We start from the raw sequence: 24,225 nt of genomic DNA, 5'->3' as shown, positions 1-24,225 counted from the left end.
TTAACAAGCAGAAAAGGCAGCCGAAGAGGGTGAACAGGAAATAATTCACAAGATAATAAGAAAAATCTGTGTTAAATTTCGAAGCAATAATGATGTCCATAAAGGAAGGCTATTGACAAAAGAAGAGAGGGAAAAAGCCAGATAGGCAGAACACTTTAAAGAAGTACAGACCAGCTCCAGATAAAAAAGCAATTACAATTGAGGCACTTCAAGATTTAGAAAAAAAATTAATTTTGGATGTAACGCGTCTTCTGATTGGCTGACGCTATTTTATAAATAACGTGGTCATTTTTATTGAATTTTGGATCCCCAATGCTCTACAACTTTGCACATGTTAGGTTTTAGAAATATTTTGATATGAGCGTCACTGATGAGTCTTATGTAGACGAAACGCGCGTCTGGCGTACTAAATTATAATTCTGGTACTTTTGATAACTATTCTTCATAGACAGAAAAAATATTACAGTCATTCCTTAAATAAATATCAACTAACCAAACAGACAGAAAATAATAACAGCAATAAAATCGTTGGAAAATAGAAAATCACCAGGGCAGACCAATCTAAATACAGAACTATTCAAAGTCGACCAAGAACTTGCATCTGGAATTATTCAAACACTATTTTCATCAATATGGAAAGGAACAAAAATACTTAACGATTGGACCAAAGGCGTAATAATAAAGTTAGCCGAGAAGGGAAATCTAAATGATTGTAACAACTTGCGAGGTATAATCCTCTTGTCAATTCCAAGTAAAATCATGACAAAAAATATTATTCAAAGAATAATGTATGCAGTTGATAAACAGCGAAGAAAGGAGCAAGCAAGATTCTGTAAAAGTAGAAGTTGTATCGATCAAATCTTTGTTTTACGTAACATCATTGAACAATGTACATAATGGCAAAGGCAGCTCAACTTTGTGGATTTTCAGAGGGCTTTTGGCAGTATCAACAGAAAGACATTGTGGCGAATATTCAGATCATATGGAATTCCAAAAGAAATAATTGAGCTTATCAAATGTGTCTACAACAATTTCAGTTGCAGTGTAGGGCAAAGCAATATCTGGTTTGAGGTGTAAACAGGAGTTAGACAAAGATGTCTGCTCTGCTTTCCAATGTCGTCATTGCCTGGGTAATGAGAAAAACAACAGAAGATGCTCCAAGATGAATAAGATGGAACATTACATCAACATTACCAGATATTGATTTTGCTGATGATCTAGCTCTTTTATCACATACCCACTGTTACGAATTAACGGCATTACAGAGACACTTAATTGTTGTTAACAAAACGTATTTGTTGTGATAGTGACTTTGTCTACATGTCCGTAATGTCGCAAAACAGTGTTGACGTTGTTTCCGGAATTTTTGACGTTGTGTGATAGTGACATGAGAGAGAGAGATGTGTTGCCGAATGAACAAGATGGCTGAATGTTTGTACTGTCAGAGTGTAAGGGTGCAATCATCAGTTTTTTCTATGACGTCATATTTTGAGGGACCATTCATAAGTGACCCTTAGTGGTGGACTGATTAATAAAGATACTTGCATAAAACTAGATATCACTGGATTCAGAATGGTCTCTTGTTAATAATGAAATAAAAATAATGTGTACTTTTAATATATGAACAAAATCCATCCAAAGAACATGGAGAAAAAAGGCCTAATTTGAACATAAAAAACCTGAAACCAGGCCATGTGCACACCCATGAAGACATGATCCATGCATATTTTACATAATCAAAACTGTATGAAATTTATAGGTTTTTACCTGGTATTTCAAAATAATCTTGTTTCAGGGTACGGTCGCCTTGCTCCGAAAAGAGCTACAGTGGCTACAAATAAGTTTTCAATTTTCACTGCCAGAAAAACAGGATGTTTACAGTGATGTCTCCCCTCAAAACATGTATTTTAACATAATTTTTAAAATTATTTCAATCATTCAACCTGTTTTAACTGAATGCTAATTAACTAATTTTTACAATCAAATACAAAAAACATGATACTTTTTCACAAATTAAGTACGTAAACAGGGATTTCCCTCCATGATTATTTTTAGTCGGGAAATAACCCCTAGTTTTTTTTATACGTAGCTGTTTATAGCACCCTATGCTGTGTCTTTTGTATTTGAAACGTCTGTATAATATATGTAGTTTGAATAAATCGTGGCTGTTATTTTCTACAAAGATGGTGTTAACTTATAAATTATTGACGCTCGGAATTCTACGTTTACAACATTGTGGGCAGCGAACAGAAACGGATCTACGCAAACATGAAATAAAAATAATGGGTACTTTAATGATTTATATTTTAATACAAACGGAATGTTTTTAAATAGGGGAGGACATATGAAATTAAACAACGAAGGTACCGTGAACAAATTTATTTTGACATATTGATCGTGACCAAATGTATACAGTACAACAGAAGAACGATACGGCATTGGAATACCCAAATAAGATTCATCTTTTTAAAACTGATATTGGAATTGTAACGGATTCGACCATATAATTTACAGAGAAGTATTTAATCGGAAAACGTGGAAGGAAAATAATTAAGCATTTTTGTCGATGTAAGCATCAAGGATAAAATGATAATCTAAGGTTCAAATTGGAAAGAAATCAACATTGTCACGTTTTATGTTTTTGCCTATAACTTATATTTTTCAGCATTTTATCTTGATATACATAATAACCATGAGCTGGTGTGACTTACCAGAGTTTGACGGTACTGACCTTTTTAAAGGTTTCTGGATGACATTTTCTATTTTAGGTGAGAGCTTTAATTGGTCACCCAGTGATATGGCTTTTTATTTGGTTACTTCATGGAGTGGTAAAGCTATAGAATATATTTCGTATTTACCACGCAGATATCTTTATAATGTATCTGTTTTGTATTCTGCATTGAAACGTCGATTTGGTGATATTGAGGCTGATCAGATTTGTAGAATGAAATTTAGAAATATTAATATGTTTGAAAGTTAAAGCGCCCACGTGTACGTATGTAGAATTGAGATAAATGATCGGAAATCGTTCCCTGGTGTGAACGAAGATTTATTAGTAATACTGATTACTGAGTATGCTATATACGGTTACCCTGATGGTGACATTGGATGGAGAGTTCTGACTAAAGAACTGTCAACAGTAAGTGAACTTATCAGAGAAATATTGTGACAGGAACATTGCAGACAGTTATCAAAGGTACCAGGATTATAATTTTGTACACTAGACGAGCGTTTCTTCTACATAAGACTCACCAGTGACGTGCATATCAAAATATTGATAAAACCAAAACAAGTACGAAGTTGAAGAGCATAGAGGATCCAAAATTCCAAAAAGTTGTGCCAAATAAGGCTGAGGTAATCTATTCCTGGGTAAAAAAATCCTTAGTTTTTCGAAAAAAATAAAGTTTTGTAAACAGGAAATTTATAAAAATTACCACATATTAATTGATATTCATGTCAACACAGAAGTGCTGACTACTGGGCTGGTGATACCTTCGGGGACGAAACGTCCACCAGCAGTGGCATCGACCCAGTGGTGTTAATAGTTATCAAAAGGTAGCAGGATTATAATTTAGTAAGCCAGACGCTCGTTCATCTACATAAGACTCATTAGTGACGCTCATATCAAAATATTTATGAAGCCAAAAGGTAATTCCTGGGATAAGAAAATCCTTAGTTTTTCGAAAAAAATAAAGTTTTGTAAACAGGAAATTTATACAAATGACCACATAATTAATATTCATGTCAACACCGAAGTGATGACTACTGGTAATGTCAACACCGAAGTGCTGACTACTGGGCAATCTTTAAAGTTCGTAGAAAAATCGTGTTGCACTGCCGACAGTGACATCGAGGAAAAATTTGAAAGAGGCACTAAGCGTGATATGAATTTCACAGGGTATGATATTCGGATGATGAACGTTTCCACAAATATTGACTTTGATATGAAAAATGACATCATAGATTATTCAGGTCTCAGACAGGGTCTATACTGTGACATTCCCGGCTGAGAGTTTATATGCCCTGAGCCGAGGCGAAGGGGATATAAGCACTAAGCCGGGAATTTCACAGTATAAACCCTGTCTGAGACCTGAATAACACATATAATACAAATTACCCCTCACTTAATGTTATTTTCCAGTGCAGGTATTTGTTATACATTTACAATGCAGCATGTATATTCATTACATGTTTATTGTCTTTTTAATATTTTGAGTAATTCATTTAAATGCACCTTGTTTATCTTGACAATTTTATTTTCGTTAAAAGATAGTTTCAATAAAGTGTTAAGATATCATATTTTGTGTTTGTATATGTGTGTGGCTTTGTTTTTTTACAACGCATATATTAGAAAACCCAACATGATATGTTCGGCATACGTGAAGGATTTTCTAATTTGCTGTGAACATAATTTTATTGTGTATGTTATGATTTATTAATACACTTTTAACATTAAATTTAAGTATTAAAAGTGTAAATTGCGTGATTTTGTATTAAAAATGTATTATTGACTGAAGCACTTCATTATTTTCCCTCTGTGAGCCTCTGACGTTCTTTAGTGTTCCAAATAGCTTTTGACTACGTCACATATAGGCGAGTGACATTAACCATAAATTTATATTTTTAATGCACCCACCTAACACACGGCTAAATTATATATCATTTGAAAGCTACACATCTATACTATCTGTGTTGCCCGGTCGTAAAAAAATCGTATGGTGCAATTTCCGTCAAATCAAGATCAAAGTTCAAGGACGAACACGTGTATATTTTCTAAGATTTTAACTTGATCGCATAATATGACGTTTATATACTAAATTCACATATGCAAACTTTTTCAACTTTTAGCAGAGAGATTAACAGTCTTTAATCAAATGCATTTTTAAATATTCAAAGCATGTTTTTGAAAGACAGCACATGTTTCCTGAAATTGTAGTAAAAGTTAACAAAATGTGTGAAACCCAATTTTTTTCTTTCTGATGCAACTACTTATCACTCAAAACTAAGTAATACTCTGTAATAAGTATCAAAGAAGTTGTTGACATCATAAATTTCCTAAAATTATGCTTACTTCTAACCAAACACCCAAAATACCGCCAGCTGCAAAAAACAGCTTTTAAGCATTTCTTCCTATTTAAACCTTGTATGTGGTCAATATAAGATTTAATAACATATTTTTAAGAATCTGAAAAATTTAAAGTAAAACAATATGTGCGCGAGTTATACTATTGCTTGAAATAAAGGGGGAGAAACCAAGATAGTGCAATTTTACATTGTAACTACCAGACTGAAATACACATCTTTCGACTTTTCAAAATGTGTGATTCGTAGCTTCATTATAAAAATTGATTTAGCGAAAAGAACTTTTATTTATTTATTGAAAATTTAGACAAAAAATAAATAAAAAATAAATTGAAAAAAATTGAAATTTCAAAGAATTAAAAAAAACAGTGAAAACATAATAAAACTTGACTTCTTGATTGCTTATTGCGTTGTTCATTGTTTAAATACATAAATTAATCAAATAAGAATAAAAATCAATTAATACGCAACGATTCTAGCTACAACTAGACTTCCTGAACAGCTTGAATGACTAGTTCATTTTTCATACGAGGATGACTTCATGCAAGAGCTTTTGATGATGACTGTAAATATCAGACTCGGATTTCTCTTGAACTGAATTTTAATGTGCGTATTGTTATGCGTTTACTTTACTACATTGGTTAGAGGTATAGGGGGAGGGTTGAGATCTCACAAACATGTTTAACCCCGCCGCATTTTTGCGCCTGTCCCAAGTCAGGAACCTCTGGCCTTTGTTAGTCTTGTATTATTTTAATTTTAGTTTCTTGTGTACAATTCGGAAATTAGTATGGCGTTCATTATCACTGGACTAGTATATATTTGTTTAGGGGCCAGCCGAAGGACGCCTCCGGGTGCGGGAATTTCTCGCTATATTGAAGACCTGTTGGTGACCCTCTGCTGTTGTTTTTTATTTGGTCGGGTTGTTGTCTCTTTGACACATTCCCCATTTCCATTCTCAATTTTACCATTATCTTAAAATTAACTTTCCACTATATAGATGATATCACCTCACTGAATAGTACCAAATTTGTGACTATGTTGGAAACGTATTTTCGATTGAAATATTGAATATAAAAGCCTCAACAGATATAGTTTACTCTATCACGTATCTTGACATCGATGATGAGGTTTGGTTGAGAACAAGTTTTACGACAAAAGACATGAGCATAAATCAACCAATAAAAACTCCTTACTACCCAATTATAAACTTTGAATTTCTATGTAGCAACAGTATAGCAACTCCTGCATATCTATACTACTAAAGAAGGAGACCGATGTCATTGAGCCTAAACTTCTCTATAACAATAACAAGTCGAAAATATTTATGCTATGACGTATAAATGTACGTACTGCCCTACTCTACATTTGAACACTTGCCCAATTGTAACGCGATTCGTTGGATGTTCTTGTGGAGTATATATCTTCAAGTTGATACAATATTCCAGAGGTTGCATTTACTTTCACGATTGTCACTGCTCACAATGAAAATATTAAATGAAGGCGACTATAGTCAACTGCTTTTAAATAGTCATCAATCGATTTACAAATCCAGGTCACAAACCAAAGCCGAGGAAAAGCATCAACTATAAGAGGAACACAACGGAATAACAGAAACACTGAACTGCTACAAAAAAAACCGCCAACATACGAAGAAACAGATTATTCGATACCAACTGCCATATGCCTGACTTGGTACAGGACATATGAAGAAATATGGTGGTTTGAGTTCAAATGCAAAGTTGAAATCATCCCTTTGAAACTTTTACTGATATGGTTATATTTAAAAATAAACGGTTTACAAAATTTTTAATTTTTTGAAATACTAAGCCGGGCTTTTCTACCACAGGCATAGATTACCTTAGCTTTATTTGGCAAAACTTTTACGAATTTTGGTCCTCAATACTCTTTAACGTTGTACTTTACTTGGCCTTTTAAGCTTTTGTGGATTCGAGCGTCACTGATGCGTCTGTTGAAGACGAAACGCGCGTCTGGCGTATATACAAAATTTAGTCCTGGTATCGATGATGAGTTTATTTACAACCATGCACTGGGTCGATGCCACTGCTGGTGGAGATTTATTTCCCCGATGGTATCAAAAGCCCAGTAGTCAGCACGTTTTTTGCTGACATGAATTATCATTGATGTGGTTATATTTATATATAAAAATTAACTGTTTAAAATTTTTAAAATTTTTTGAAATACTAAGGCTTTTCTATCTCTGGAATATATGACCTTAGCTGTATTTTGCAAAATTTGTAGGAATTTTGGTCCTCCATGCTCTTTAACTTCGTACTTTATTTTGCCTTTTTAACTTGTTTGGATTCCAGCATCACTGATGAGTCACTTGTAGACGAAACGCGCGTCTGGCGTATAAACAAAATTAAGTCCTGGTATCTATGATGAGTTTATTTTATGGACGTCACTACGAGTTGGTTGACAATTATGAAATATCTGTTTCGCCAGATGACGACTGATAAGTTCCAATCGACGTAACCAAAATACTGTCATCTCTGCCTTGAATTTCACCTACCGGATAAGGATTGGCACCGAGGTAGGAATTATATGAGCCACAATACGGGTGCCGCATGCGGAACATGATCTGCTTACCTTTTGGGAGCCCCTGAGTTCACCCCAAATATTTTAAGGGGGTTTGTGCTACTCAATCTATAGTTTTTTATGTTGTGTTTTGTATACTGTTGCCTGTCTTGTTCGTTTTCAATTATCAGTTTGATGTCACTTTGATATATTTCGTCACTCTTCAGGTAGTGAAAGATTTAAAAATTGTAGATCATTGTAGTTAAATGTATCATGATAACGATTTGGTTCTATAAATATATATATCACCGTGAGCAAATTAAGTTATTTTTGCGGATATTTGTCTTATTGCGTTAATCTTCTTCACTTTACTTTGAGGCGATTGTTTTGCCGATTTTCATTACTGCAAGTTAATGTCTTTAAAGTAAAATAATACCAAAGGGACAATCAACATCTCAAACCATGAATCAAATAAAGTTAATTAAAACCATGAACAAAATAAAATTAGAGTCCAAGAGACAAACAACAGTCCACAAAACACAGCACTGCATGAAAACGATCAATGCCTAAAACAGCGAATGATCTTATAAGGTCAGGAAGGGTATTCAACATTTTCCTTTTTTTTTTATTTCTAGTGTTTTACATACACAATGACCTGCAATTGTATTTATAAGCTTATGTTGAAAATACTCAAAGCATCTTTTTCAAATAATTAAAGAGATTAAACTTCTGAACACATTTAATATGTCTAACACGATTTTAAACTAAATAAGAAGCAGCTGCATTATTTTTAGTTCGTTTATATCCCATTTTAGACAACCAAGTGTTTCTAAACAAGGTTATTTATTTCAATAATGCCTACGATTTAGTCGCAAAATCATGTTTGCATTAAAACATGATTACAAAAAGTAAATAAGTTTGACTTCGTAAGAAAACATATGTTTCCCTTAATTAGCTCGTATATTCTTTTCGAACTTTAAATACCCCTCCTTTTATTATTGAAAATCATTCTGCTCCCTGATATTGACAATAAGCGATGTGTTATCTTAACATAGAATAGCGAAATGGTCGCTATTTTCAGATTGCAGATTTTAGGGCAACTGCAATCTGTTCTATGAACAATAATTAATAGTTGCATCTTAAAATTACAAAACAAATATTCCTTGATCTAAAACATTACACGTTTATCTATTTTTTAGCATACAAATATAAATCCCCCAAGATATGTTTTGCTCTAGGAGCAATTCTTCATTTTTTTAAGATTTCTGATGAAATTCAATTTTCGGGAAATATTGTGCATGTAACCTCTTATTTTTTGTTAGATTTGGAAATAATCTGTCATGTTATATAAAGTTCATATGATCTTTTGAAAAAGTTTATGTTACAAGAATTAGAAAATGGTCTTGATTTTACAGAAAATGCACCATACAATTTTTTTACGACCGGGCAAAGCAGAAAGTACAGATCATTAGCTTTCGAATGATATATAATACAGCCGTGTGTTAGATGGGTGCGTTAAAGTCGTTAACTAAGCGTTTTTTTTTTTAAATAAGTCACTCGCCTAATAGGAACCGGTGTTACGATGACGTTTTTGAAGTTCCACTTTGAGATAAAAACGTCGTATATACCTTGGCAGTTTCCTGAATATATACATCTCTGTGTTGTTATCCAATCACAAAACCTCGACATATTTGTAATTCGTAATATAAGTTTATACACTAGAAACCGGAAATTTGAAGGAGACAAATATACTGTTGTGAAATCAAATGTACGTAATAATTTCATTTATCCGAGTGAACGATCAGTGTATTGCATCGCTGAGTCATATCAATTGAAATATGAAGAACTTTGTGATATCATTGAGCAACTGAAGTTGAAATTGGGAAAGTTGTGTACGAAGAGATAGCTATCTTGAACTTCCGTGCATTGAAAAGCAGACCTTGGTTAATGGTATTACCAAAGGTGTTAGCGTTAGAAAGGTGGAATTGAAATGTCAGGAATTTCATGACATTGTTAAAGCAACTCAAGTAGAAGTTGAACAGATTTCGGAGCTAGAGACAATTATCTTGGAACGTCCGAACGTTGAACAGCAGACAGTAATCACCGGTGTGGTAGAGGCAGTTAACTTTCGAAAATGGTCACCCCTTGAGCAAAGTGAAGTTCTGTTTGATACGTCTAACAGTATTGAGGCGATCAATAGCGACGAACCTAGAGTTTCGTCATATCCTAGACTACGACACCAGCATATGTAAAAAAAGGATTTCACATATAAAGACCGTGTATGTGGAAATGCCAAGTTCACACTATTCAGAGATAGTATTGTCTGTGAAACAGTTATAAATGTGATGTATGCTCCTGCGGATCGTCAATGTAACCTCAGATGAACTGGAAAACAAGAAAACGCAATTTGTCTTGATCAACTTGTATTTCGAAGACTAAATATTCTTGAAAAGAGGGATTAGTGTTGTGATTGTGACTTTGTCTACATGTCCGTTATGTCACAAAACACTGTTGACGTTGTTTCCCAGATTTTTGATGTTATGTGAGTGTGACGTGCGAGAGAGAGATGTGTTGCCGGATGAACAAGATAGCTGAATGCTTGTACTGTCGGAGTGTATGCTGTGTCTTTTGTATTTTATGTAACGTCTGTATAATACATGTAGTGTGAATAAATCGTGACAGTTATTTCTTACAAAGATGGTGTTAACTTATAATTTTGAACGCTCGGAATTCTACGTTAAAAACAGTATTGTAACGTCAGTTGTTTATTACGTCTATGTGTGCATAACGTCCTCAGTCAGAATAGTAAACAGTTGAAATCTATACACGTCTTTAATCATCTTACACCACAAGCGATGCACTAACCAATAATCCCAAACATTGGTGCCGTGAACTATAGAGAAGTGGAGAGCAATTCGTGGTGGACACAGAAGCGCCGTCACACGACTAAGCAAAAAAAAAATATAAAAAAAATCAAGAACTATCGGCAGCCACAGAAACACTCGTGAAGAAGAGGAGCTTAGTCGAAAACTTGGATACACAGATTTTAAATAGAACAGAAGTCTGAGACATGGAATCGGAATCTTTTGACATTTAAATTTGGAAGTGTCTATTCATAAATTCAAGAACGTAACATCAAACTCAGGAGCTAGCGTTCTTCAACCTACGGCAATGAGTGATTAACTAGCAATATTAATCACAATACAAATCAGACATAGGATGCTATTAAAAGCACTTTTGTAAATCACGGAGCAAACGCTACTCATATCCCTTCTCAAAATTTCTATCACAGACTTGTCTTCATTTTCGGGAGTTATTTTATATTGGCAGAGATTTTGGGATTCGTTTTAATCAACCGTGCACTTCAACCGTGCTGTTACAAACATACATAGGATGCTATTAAAAGCACTTTTGTAAATCACGGAGCAAACGCTACTCATATCCCTTCTCAAAATTTCTATCACAGACTTGCCTTCATTTTCGGGAGTTATTTTATATTGGCAGAGATTTTGAGATTCGTTTTAATCAACCGTGCACTTCAACCTTGCTCTTACAAACATACAAAAGCTCAGCTATTTAAATAAAACTCCCAATACAAAGCGGCACAGTGTATCACAGGGTTAGCCCTCACCAATGCAAACTTTGACCAGGCAATCAATTTACTAAAAGAGCGTTACGGTCAGCAACAGAAAAATTATCAACGCACATATGCAAAATCTTCTTGATTTACCAAGTCTGTCATTTGCCCTCATTATCATTAAGTCATTTTATGACAGATAAGAGGCCAGCATTAGGGGACTTGAACCTCAAGGTCAGACGCAAGACACATATGGGACCTTTCTTGTACCCATAATTTTCGGGAAACTCTCCGCAGAAATGAGGTAAAGGTTAACACGGGAACATGGAAAAAATAGCTGGAATATAACATCACTGCGTGAAGCTTTACCAAAGGAGATTTATATACAAGAAGCAGGAAATTTCAGAATGTCCGACACTTTGACACATACCGCATAATTCCATATCGGAGTAATCCAAAGTTACAGCACAAGCATACAACAATACAGAGAAAATAAGAATAATAAAGATAAGGTAGAATTATGTGTAACTGCCAAGAACCACATTATGCATCAGAGTGCACAAAAGTAGCTACGAATGAAAAGCATTATGCGTTTATCAAACAGAAAAAAATGTTTTAACTGCTTTGGAAGTCACAAAATGTCAGAGTGAACGTCTAAATATACATGTCGCATGTGTCGTAAATGCTACAGAAATCATCACAGTAGTTTATGTTATTACAAACAACACACAGAGAACCAAACAACAAGAAAAACCCAGTGCAGTCGTAGATACTATGAATGATGAAGTAGAAACACACACAGCTACAGTTTACATCTCGTATGATAATTTGTAAAACAGATAACCGATGTACTCTTAAAAACAGGTGTAGCACAAGTTTCAGTAAATACTAGTTCTATTTCACTAAATATGCTATTAGATGAAGGGTTACAGAAGTCGTTTATCACCGAGGATCTAGCACGGAATTTATATCTAAAACCTTGTGGATTGGGTACACTCAGTTTTGCTGTTGTTCATTTAGAGACTATACATGGAGGTAAATTATCACTGGAAGTACTCATAGTACCAACAATCGCCGCACCTATCAAATCGTACCCATGACGAAGCGTTAGAGTTGTCATATCTTCAAACTGCAGTTACGTCAAAACTGGGATATTTATTGTCTGAATCAATGCCAACGATAAAAGACTCAACAGTACCAGCTGTTACATTGAATGTATTGGTAAATTACAAGAAGGAAGAGGCAGATATGGAGCTAATTTGGAGATTGACTGTCCCTTTGTTATCTTTCGTCCCTCTTTTGGAAATTGAAATCTACAAGTGTAACGCAAGATGAATCTAAAAAAATGAACAAACACTACGACGAGACATACGAGTCAACTATATCACATCGCGACAATCACTATATAACAACATTACCATGTAAAGAGAATTTGCAAAAGCTACCGAGAAACTATAACGTAACCAAGAACAGAACATCGAGCATTATCAATAGACTGAACAGGGAACCAGAAATACTGAAATTATACAATTTGACGTTCATGGAAAAAACGGATGTACAAATCGTCCGATTGATCAAATATACTAAGGTATAAAGACATCATTCGTAAATATAGCTCAACATGCAGACTTCTAATACTTTCAGGTATTTCACATCCAATTTGTTATGGAAATATTCTTTATAAAGCACAAAGGTGTCAGTATTCACCTCAGAAACTTACAAAACCTTTGAATAGACTTATTAAGAAAGGATATAATTACGATACTGTTGTCAAGTCATTAAAGATTGCATATTTTGGCGTTAATATTGAGTCACTGATAAGGTCTTTGCATCGGAACTAAACACATTTATTCTAAAAACAGTTATTGGCATGACACGGGTTATGTTCTTCTCATATATGTTATGATGGTATGATACTAAACCCCTAACGGGAAGGATTGTGCCTGATGTTCATATGATGAAATCATAATCTTTCAGTCAGTTTAATTGAAGTCTGGAGCTGGCATGTCAGTTAACTGCTAGTAGTCTGTTGTTATTTATGTATTATTGTCATTTTGTTTATTTTCTTTGGTTACATCTTCTGACATCAGACTCGGACTTCTCTTGAACTGAATTTTAATGTGCGTATTGTTATGCGTTTACTTTTCTACATTGGTTAGAGGTATAGGGGGAGGGTTGAGATCTCACAAACATGTTTAACCCCGCCGCATTTTTGCGCCTGTCCCAAGTCAGGAGCCTCTGGCCTTTGTTAGTCTTGTATTATTTTAATTTTAATTTCTTGTGTACAATTTGGAAATTAGTATGGCGTTCATTATCACTGGACTAGTATATATTTGTTTAGGGGCCACCTGAGGGACGCCTCCGGGTGCGGGAATTTCTCGCTAAATTGAAGACCTGTTGGTGACCCTCTGCTGTTGTTTTTTATTTGGTCGGGTTGTTGTCTCTTTGACACATTCCCCATTTCCATTCTCAGTTTTAAGATATTTCATCATTGACTTAAAGTTTCCTTGAAGATATGACAACATTAACGCTTCATAATGGTTACGATTTGATAGGTGCGGCGATTGTTGGTACTATGAATAATTCCATTGAGAATTTACCTCCATGTCTGCTCTATGGTCGGGTTGTTGTCGCTTTGACACGTTCCCCAGTTCCTTTCTCAATTTTATCATTGGCTTGATGTTTCTAATGAACATTTCCATATCGTAAATGCTACCAAATTTCCTCTATCTCATGTTTGTGATTTACATAGATACTGTTCAGTAAATTTGAGTTGTATATATATATATATATATAATGTCTAAAAATAGCAACAATCAACATTCAATCTAATTAAGCGTGGATCAGTTTGTGAAAATAAACTGATACAGTTACTGAATTAAAATTATATAAATGTCTAAGAATATAACTAAAACACACTAATTGATACATTAAAAAGTTCTATTAGATGTTAAATAGAAATACGCAATATTTCGCTAAACAAATTCGCTTCATCAGGCGTGTGCATCTCTCAAGGTGAAATCGGATGCATGACAGAAAAATATTTTTGTAGCTTAATCTATACAAGATTTGAGGGATGGGTGTAACATATTAATTCGGTCATAAAATATGTTTGTAGCTACAACAAATGGCCATCCAACCGAAAAAATATCTGAATTCGTGGATTACCATCTCAGACCACATGTTAGAACAATGCCATCTTACATTCAAGATACTACAGATTATTTGAAGAAAATGTATTCATTAAACCCCTTACCAAACAACACAATTTTGGTATCGATGGATGTGTCTTCTTTGTACACAAATATTCCCAAAAATGAAGGAATAGTCGCTTGTGAACAGGTATGGAACAATCGTAAGGATAAACATCCCCCAACAGACTGTCTGGTTCAGTTGCTGAGACTAGTGCTTGAAAACAACAATTTTGTATTCAACGACCAGCACTACTTGCAGGTTGACGGTACCAGTATGGGAACCAAAATGGCACCTTTTTTTGCCAACATTTTCATGGGGAGTCTCGAAGAACGCATCCTTTCGAATGTACCATACAAACCCTTGTCTTGGCTCCGTTATATTGATGACATCGACATCAAATGGAACGAAACTGCAGAACGCCTGCAAGAATTTCTCGATTTCTGTAACAACTTTCATCAATCGATCAAGTTCACATCTGAAGTTTCAAATGAGAAAATTGCGTTTCTCGACACCACCATAACTTTATAAAACGGAGTCATGACAACAGACCTTCACACCAAAAAAACTGATAAACACCAATTTATCTCTCCGAAGAGTTGTCACCCGAAACACTGCTCCCGGAGCATTCCGTACAGCCAAGCCATCAGGTTAAAACGGATTTGTTCATCGGAATCAAAGTTAAACCATCGTTTAGGGCAACTCAGACAGCAACTCAAATCAAGAGGTTATAAGAACAAAAGTATTTCAGAAGCTTTCGGAAAAGCAAACGAAAAAGAACGAACAAACCTACTTGAATACAAAGAAAAGACGGCCCAGACAAATAAAATCCCGTTTGTTATTAGCTTTCATCCTCATCTGACAAATATTTCATCAATTGTCCACAAACACTGGCGTCTTATTGAAAATGATCCTTCCTTAAGCGAGATTTTTCCATCACCTCCCGTTATGTCTTACCGCAGACCAAAAAACCTCAAAGATATTCTAGTATCATCCAAAGTATCTAAACGGGAGATATTAACAATTGGAGGTTATAAACAATGCGGAAGGGGCAATTGTAAGTGCTGCAAAGTCGCCAATATAGAAACCCAGTTCATCAGCACAGTCACAAAGAAAAATTACAACATATTTATAACATCAAATTGCAAAACGCAAAATTGCATTTATGTTCTAACGTGTGGAACTTGCAAATTACAATATGTTGGTGAAACAGAAACCCCATTTAACATCCGACTAAATAACCATCGGTCATTTTATACAAAAGAAAGGAACTGCCCAATTACAAGACACCTTTTAAGAGCAGGACATGATTTTGAAAACATCACATTTCAAATCATTGAGAAAAATCAAAATTGGGATACACAAGGAAGACAAAAAAGAGAGAGATTTTGGATGCACCAGTTACGAACTCTTGAACCTGATGGACTCAATGAGAGAGACGAAAAAAGATTTCAAAGCAAATCAAAACCATAGTTATCTTGAAATCATACAAATTAATTTATAAAAATTCATACAATTAATCGAACATCTATAAATGTGTTAAACTTTTATTCCAACTTCATGTAGTTGTAGCTACAAACATATTTTATGACCGAATTAATATGTTACACCCATCCCTCAAATCTTGTATAGATTAAGCTACAAAAATATTTTTCTGTCATGCATCCGATTTCACCTTGAGAGATGCACACGCCTGATGAAGCTAATTTGTTTAGCGGAATATTGCGTATTTCTATTTAACATCTAATAGAACTTTTTAATGTATCAATTAGTGTGTTTTAGTTATATTCTTAGACATTTATATATATATATATATACAACTCGTCTAAACATCAACCCAACAATGTTAGATCTGTAAATTTGCTTTCGCAAATATTTGGTTCTTCCCTCGCCGGGATTCGAACCCATGCTACTGTGATAAAGTGACACCAAATCGCCTGCACTGCAGCCGTCCCGCTAGACCACACGACCACCTGGGCTCTCAAAAAAAGTCATTTTCTGTGACTATATATATATATATATATATATATATATATTTGAACTTTAAAGTGATTCTTATTCATGGTGAATGTTTGATATTTTTTTTCCTTTTCACTACCCTGTGGCCGAAGTGTTACAAATTAACCACAATACAGAGACACTTACTTGTTGTTAATGTAACGTATTGTAACGTCACATGTTCATTACGTCTTTGTATGCATAACGTCTTCAGTCAGAATAGTAAATAGTTGAAATCTATACACGTCTTTAATCATTTTACACAACAAGCGAAGTACTAACCACTTATCCGAAACACCCACCACCAATTTACAAAAGAAGACAAACCGCCTCAATACTTTTGCTAGTCAAGTTCGACTTAAAATCAGCCAAACAAAAAACCGAATTCAAGACCCTTAACATTAATAACCCAACTCATATCCTGATAGATAGAATATATATCCCCATCACAGAAAAATTTACATACATAGGAAGTACAATAAGATGGAGGTGCAGGAAATGAAAGCATAAACCAATTGAACAAAGCTAGGAATATATTCAGATCACTCAACAATGTATGGAAATCATCACAGTTCAGTAAGAAAACCAAGCTAAAACTGTACCAGAGTTGTGTACAATCTACTCTGTTATACGGATCAGAATGTTGGAGGAGGACAGAAGTCGATCTAAAAAAAACTGTCAGTTTTCCATACCAAAAGCTAAAGAAGAATCCTGCGCATTATTTGGCCAAACAAAATATCTAATGAAGATCTTCTAAGACAGTGTAATCAAGATAGCATGGGTACAATATCAATGAGAAGGCGTTGGACATGGATTGGGCATATGATTAGAAGAGATAGAAATTCCGTCACTAGAACAGCACAATGGACTCAGGAAGGAAGGAGTAAAAGAGGAAGACAAACAAAACACATGGAGACGTACTGTAGAAGGAGAACTGAAGACCATGAATAAAATATTGGGATCAGTAGAAAAGATGGCCAAACACAGACAGAATTGAAGAATCTTTGTTGCTGCCCTACATGCTTATGGCATTCCGGGCAGTAAGTAAGTAAGTGAGTAAGTAATGCTTAAATTTAAAGGGTTCTGACATTTTCGTAACGATACTTTTTGTATCTTGGATCATAACATCTACAAGTGAATCAGTAGGCACACAACTTCCGTCACAAGCCATTGAATACTTACAGTGTATATTAAGTGGTTCCGTTTCTACATACATCCCTGCAACATCTTTCTGAGATTTTTCAAAACAGCAGTATTTTGCATGAAAATGGTCTGGGGTTAAATGTACTGTCAGGTTGCTTGTGCCTCTAAAGGTACAGTTTTCGGGCATCTCTTCTTTTTCAGTAGTAGCATTGGAATACACAATAAGTTGTTCATGTTGTGGAGAATACATCTGCCACATAAACTTACCAGGAGGATTTCCAATGTTACCTGTACAAGTAAACGTCACTGTGTCCCCTTCGCGTAGGAAAGTTGAGGAAGTGATTTCCTGTTTCTTCGATTGTGCTGACCAAACGATGACACTTGATATATTGTCTGGCTTTGAAGAGGAGACTGAAATAGAAAAGTTCATTACTGATTGCAAAAACATTGTTTCTGAAAAAAAATCTTTAAAGAAAGGCTCCATTAAAACCTCGACCGGAAATAGACTAACAAAAACACTCGAAAAGTAGATCGCAGATTCGACAGATATTCACCAAAAGACATGTGTTTCAATCAATTTTTCAAATGCTTATAAGACGATTATGCGAAATAACATTTAAATTTTGTCTACAAAAATGAATTTTGTCTACCAAAATGAATTGTGTCTACCAAAATGAATTGTGTCTACCAAAATGAATTTTGTCTACCAAAATGAATTTTGTCTACCAAAATGAATTTTGTCTACAAAAATGAATTTTGTAATGGGAGCTCTTATAAAACATGTCTGTATCACATAGTTTTGGAAGACAAACATGATTTTGTTATGACAGAATTGAATTTTGTGTACACAAAATTGTTTTGATTACAAAAAGTTCAAGTCCCATTCGGCGCCCCGTAAATATCCTCACTGGTTTGAATACAGATGAAAATTGATCATTCAGAATGTTTGCCTTTTTTCACTTTCTGAGTGAGTGAGTCCATCTGTATCTTTAAGAGGTGAAACTCCGAAGGATGGTATGGTAAGTAAGTTGGATTTTATAAAATCCCTATTTCGGTTACAGGGCTGTCCAGGTATAATTTTTTCTTGAAGTCTGCATTTAATTTCCTAGCCATTTCAACTTGTTCCTTAGCATCCGCCTTTTTCCAAATAAATATTTTTCTCTTTATATGATTGTTGATTTTAGCTGTTATGTCAGTGTCGATGTATACGATGTCATGGTCACCAATGCCGAATCGAAATGATACGGTTAGCAAAACATCAATATACAAATTGACAATTTACCAATAAAGAATTTTGAAATCAAACGGATATATGTTCACTGGTGTTAAACTGATAGTCGTAACTGGAATTACGACGATCCCAATATGGTGACGGCAGAAATTGGTAAAATCTGTTCAGTATTTTTCACGAAGGAACCTCAAAGGAAGTCAAGGTAGTATAAAACCACCCTAAACATCACCTGCCACGTATACAAAAGGTGTCTTGTTATGTCTATGATTTCTCTTTTTTTTTACTTTAAATTTAAATCGAAGGACATGAAATCATGACGATATCTATGACGATAAGCATCTATCGTCACACAATATAGATTTTTATGTGAACAGCACACCAAAATCATGTTAAACTTTTTTCTCCGGATTTTCAATTAAGAAAAACGTTTTCGTCTAAACTTTCAGATTGCTTATTGCATTGCTAAAATATTTTGTAAAACCTTGTAACTTATACATTTGTAGGGTTTCATGTAAAAGTAAACAATTATAATTTATCATATCTATACTTTAAAGTCAGTGTGTGATAACGCAAATGATATATCAAACGAATAATATCATAAACAAGATTTCCTCTGCATACTAATTTCAATGATAAACAAACACCTCAACATGCTATAAAACATTTACAAATGTATCAAGAAGCCAATCCACTATCCAAAAAAAATATCCAAGAAAGACAGATAATACAATAATCCAACGCAAGCATGTAAAAACGAGCATACAAATATTGATCGACACGAACAGCTTTGGCAATCTGGGTAACACTCAGTTGTTTTGAGTGAAATTATTGTATTAGATCGAAAAGACAAAATAAATCAAAAGATCAATCAACTTATGAAGTCTTCTTCTTTACATAAAAAATTAAACAAATACAATTATACAGAGCATAAAAAGTTCGAGCGTCACTGATGAGTCTTTTGTAGACGAAACGCGCGTCTGGCGTAAACACAAAATATTTAATCCTGGTATCTTTGATGGGTTTATATGTTCCATATGACTCAGCAGTTCGTGGTCCACTAGTGGCAAATAAAGGCAACAGTAATATACCGCTGTTCAAAACTCATAAATCCATGGACAAAAAACAAAATCGGGATAACAAACTAAAACCGAGGGAAACGCATTAAATATAAGAGGAGAACAAAGACATAACACTAAAATGTAACACACATAGACAAAATCCCACGAGAATAATATATATAACATCAAAACCAAATACATGAGTTTGGGATAGACAAGTACCATGACACGTCTTATCGCAATGTGAATTTACACTCAAAAATAAGAGAAAACAAAACCGTGATTCAAGTCATTTGGATATTCAATGATGAATGATATGCAGTGATTTAGCTTTATATGTTAGTTGGTATATGTCTCTAGTTTATATCATCCATGCATCCAACTTTAAATAGCGAATTACAACGATATTGTTAAATACTATGTAATACCTTCCATTATACTAGTATTTAGCACTTGACAGTGAGGGTCATTTGAGAAGTAATTATCAGACACAAGAAAGATTTCAAGCTTTCTACTGTAAACTTTTCATTTGTATGTCACGTCATTCCATCGGCAACTGTATATATACTTTACATATCTGAGAGGAAACGATATTTCAAAACTTGCATATGCCATCAAACTTTTCTGTAATAGAGGAATCAAATCACGTAAATTCAAAGTTCTCTTGTCCAATGATTTATGGACACTGTTATGATTTTGTTGTTTAAGTGCCAGTCTTTGTAAGAATCAGGCAATTTAGGAAAAAATCAAAACATGATCAGAAAAAACCCAACGATCTAATCATACTATTTAATACTAACCATCATCCTGAGTTAAAAATAATTGGTCTTTGGTTTGTGTGTGTCTGGTAATATCAAATAACTTGGTTAGAAAATTGGTTAGAATGATAGCAAATTACAGAATTATCTCCCTTTATTCGTTAATTTCTAGTGCATTTCAACCAAATTGTATCTTCTATTACCAGAACAGAAAACGAAAATGAATGTTATTTTTGTGCATAACTACATTTTATGAACTGAAATCAATGTCAAATTGGGTGGGTTTTTTTGGTCATGTTTTCACCACTGACTGATTTTTAGGCAGACTGGCACTTTAAAATTTGAAATAACTACGTTACAGGTCATGCAGTTGGCTTTAATTGTCGGAGCAACAAACCCGTCATCTTCACTTCGATGGTATATGAATCTTCTTTTTATCCTGATTTAAAGAAAATGCAGAATGCTTATTGACGTGTTGTAGTGTCTGAATCCGTATCTTTAACAACAGAAGCAATATGAAACAGAGGGTATCGTGCAACTAAGTTAATCAAGAGATAAAACATATTTTGAATCAATTAAGATAAATTTTTTTTGTAAAAAAAACCACACATACGAGAACGCTGTAGTGATGAATGCTAATTATTAGACATATTCACCATAAGCTGATACCGAAACCGAAAACAAAACTAAAACAAAAAATAGTAGTGAGGTAAATGGTAAATGTTTATAATGTTTAGTTTTCGCAACCCTTCAACTCCATTATATTGTTGGAAATTTGAATACACTTTAAAGGAGTAATACTTCAATTGCACAATTTACATGCATCTATAAAAAAAAAGCAAAGTAAAAAATTAATGCAGTATTGAATATACTAATGCAAGGCATATACAATTAAGATGTGGATACGTGTAAATTTGTTTATGATGTACATTCATCATGAATCAAGTTTCGTTGAAGAGAAAGAACTGTACTTTGTTCTACAATATGTGCAATATCGTTCCAGCTATAAACAATAAGAGAACCTTCAATTGACAAATGAACCAAAACAAATCCTTATATAGACAAACATTTTTATTTCAATACAATTGTGTGACTACTGTTAAATTGAAGCAGAAAAAGAGCTTTTGTGCTTTCGGCAAAATTACATTCAACAGTTTGTTAAACTTTTATATTCTTTTGTTTTCTATTTCCATTTCCTTTTTTTTCAAGCAGCACGTTTGGTCGTCTCTCTTGGGGTGCTTGGTTTTGGCCTTTAGCTGAAGAACGGGAATAAATGAAGCGTGATTGGCAGAAGCAGCTAGTTGTATCTAATAATTCTTTACATTTTTGTTACATAGATCCTCATAGTAATGCAGTATATTTGATAATAGATATAGGAAGATGTGGTATGAGTGCCAATGAGACAACTCTCCATCCAAATAACAATATATAAAAGTAAACCATTATAGGTCAATGTACGGCCTTCAACACGAGGCCGTGGCTCACACTGAACAACAAGCTATAAAGGGCCCAAAAACTACTTGTGTACAACCTTTTAAACGAGAACACCAACGGTATAATCTTTATAAAACGAGAAACGAGAAACACGTATAAATTACATAAACAAACGACAAATACTGTTCAACAGATAAGTTTATATATTTCAGCAAAAAGTTAACATACTAGTAGAAAGGTAACGTAAAGAAAACTAAGGCTAATATAGAATTGCATTCTTTTCGTCTTGAAGTTTCTTACTATTTATGTAGTAAATACTGAGTAATTCGGTTTTTGGACTTTATATACTATTTAACGCTCCCTTTTCCTTTCATCGAGATTTTACCCACCAAACTTGTTCGACAACTTTTTTGAACTGTTTGGTATATATCTCTTGTCATATTAGTCTTTGTTGTTTCTTTATATAGAATGAGAAATAATTTATGTTCGGACAAGCAAAGCGATGTAGAATATAAGGTTGTGTTATTACGGGCGCCCTTAAGGTCAGTTATGGTAATATATTACGCAAAAACCAACGATTTACTATATATTTACACTTTTTTTAGGGTAACATTTGTACTGTTATATATTTTGATACATGTAAGTTTCCCAAGTATGAAAAACTTGAAAGCCATCTCCAACAATTGTCGAAAATAAAAGCAGCAGTAGATTACTGATTGATATTTACAGCAAATGCGTCTAAAAGAAAGCAAAACAAAAACATACATGTTTACAGGATTCCAGTTATGTTTTGTTTACTAATGTGGAGTTTCGTTCAAGAACGAAACGAAACGAAACGAAAAGTTAACTTTAAGAGTAAAAAAATGTTCTTCTAATATAGCTGTTCGATCTAATTTTGGAAGATACCATGTTTATTGTTTAATAAAAAGACAAACTCTTCTTTTTCTTGATAGACTTGTAAGGGAAGAGACTAGCCCCCTTCTAAACGAAACACTAAAAAATATGCATAATTCAGATATTTATTCTTGGAACTCTTATTAAAATCATGTCAGAAGTCAAATGGATTTAGAAATTGTTTACCAGAATAAAAATAAAAATAATAAGCTAATATACAAACAAAATTTAGAAAACTCATATCAAAATTGATATAATGATAAAATATTTACATGGGCATAAAGTGCTGTCAATAAAGTATATTTCTTGTAGTTTCAGTTTGGTGGGCGTGTGTTAGACGCAACCAACTTCTCTGGATTTGTAGTCTCCTGTTATTAATCTCACAGGTTGTCGAAAATGTAAAACATTTTTTTTATCTTCATTATTCAGGAGCTAAATGAGTAAAGATTGTTCATCCATTTGCTTCTTGTATTAAAAAATTATAAGATAATAACATTTTATTCTGAAAATTTTCAAATTGGGATTATAATATTAAGTAGTAATAGGTGTCAACCCATTTTTCCCATTAAGCATTTAGTCCAAAATTTGCGTCCCAGAACAATATAAGTATAAATATTCCAGCTCCGTCTTATATTTCATGTATTTAGTCTTATTTTGACCAGGTCAAATATTAAGTAGAAATATCCTGCCAGCTGACAATAACATATTTACGAAATCGATAAGGAAGCCCATCCCAGCGACAAATCTATTTATACCTTAATACAGGATGAGACACACCCCATCCCAGATTTGGTGACTAGTACAGTAAACAAACATGTTTATTCGAGGTCACCTCTATAAAAAACCGAGTCCCTAGTATACATGCCATATAAAACAAACAATGTATTTATCTATTCGTTTTCTTGTATATGTATGGCTGTACATACCGGTAATTGATTTACATTACATATAGCGTATGGAGGTGATATTCACAGGAGGCTTATACACCGAAGAAGAAACCAGGCGCCATCTGCCGTGATAATGATCGTTAGCATAAAACAACGTGGGTATTTCACACAACGACATGTCGTGATAATGATCGTTAGCATAAAACAACGATGGTATTTCACACCACATCGACATTTCACTTCTTCTTCTTCTTCTTCTTCTTCTTCTTCTTCTTCTTCTTCTTCTTCTTCTTCTTCTTCTTCTTCTTCTTCTTCTTCTTCTTCTTCTTCTTCCAATACAGTGCAGTCCTCTAATTGAGTATTATCGCATGATTGCCTATGCTTGGTGTGACAACAAAGGTGCAAGAAAATATTTGCAGGTGCAAGTTAAAAACAG

At 34.0% G+C, this 24,225-nt stretch overlaps 1 protein-coding gene across 1 annotated transcript in view; it reads right to left on the bottom strand.

Moving 5' to 3' along the window:
• LOC139529040 (uncharacterized) overlaps window positions 1-24,225 on the bottom strand; it is a 75,728-nt gene that overhangs the window by 16,973 nt on the left and 34,530 nt on the right. Inside the window, exon 3 of the mRNA XM_071325275.1 lies at window positions 17,567-17,938. Within this exon, the coding sequence (XP_071181376.1) occupies window positions 17,567-17,938 (372 nt within the window). The remainder of the gene's footprint in view (window positions 1-17,566; window positions 17,939-24,225) is intronic.

The sequence above is a fragment of the Mytilus edulis genome, chromosome 6, assembly GCF_963676685.1.
Source record: "Mytilus edulis chromosome 6, xbMytEdul2.2, whole genome shotgun sequence".
NCBI classification, from domain to species: Eukaryota; Metazoa; Mollusca; class Bivalvia; order Mytilida; family Mytilidae; genus Mytilus; species Mytilus edulis.
The sequence above is the reverse complement of the archived record's forward strand: the minus strand, read 5'-3'. Positions and strand labels throughout refer to the sequence as shown.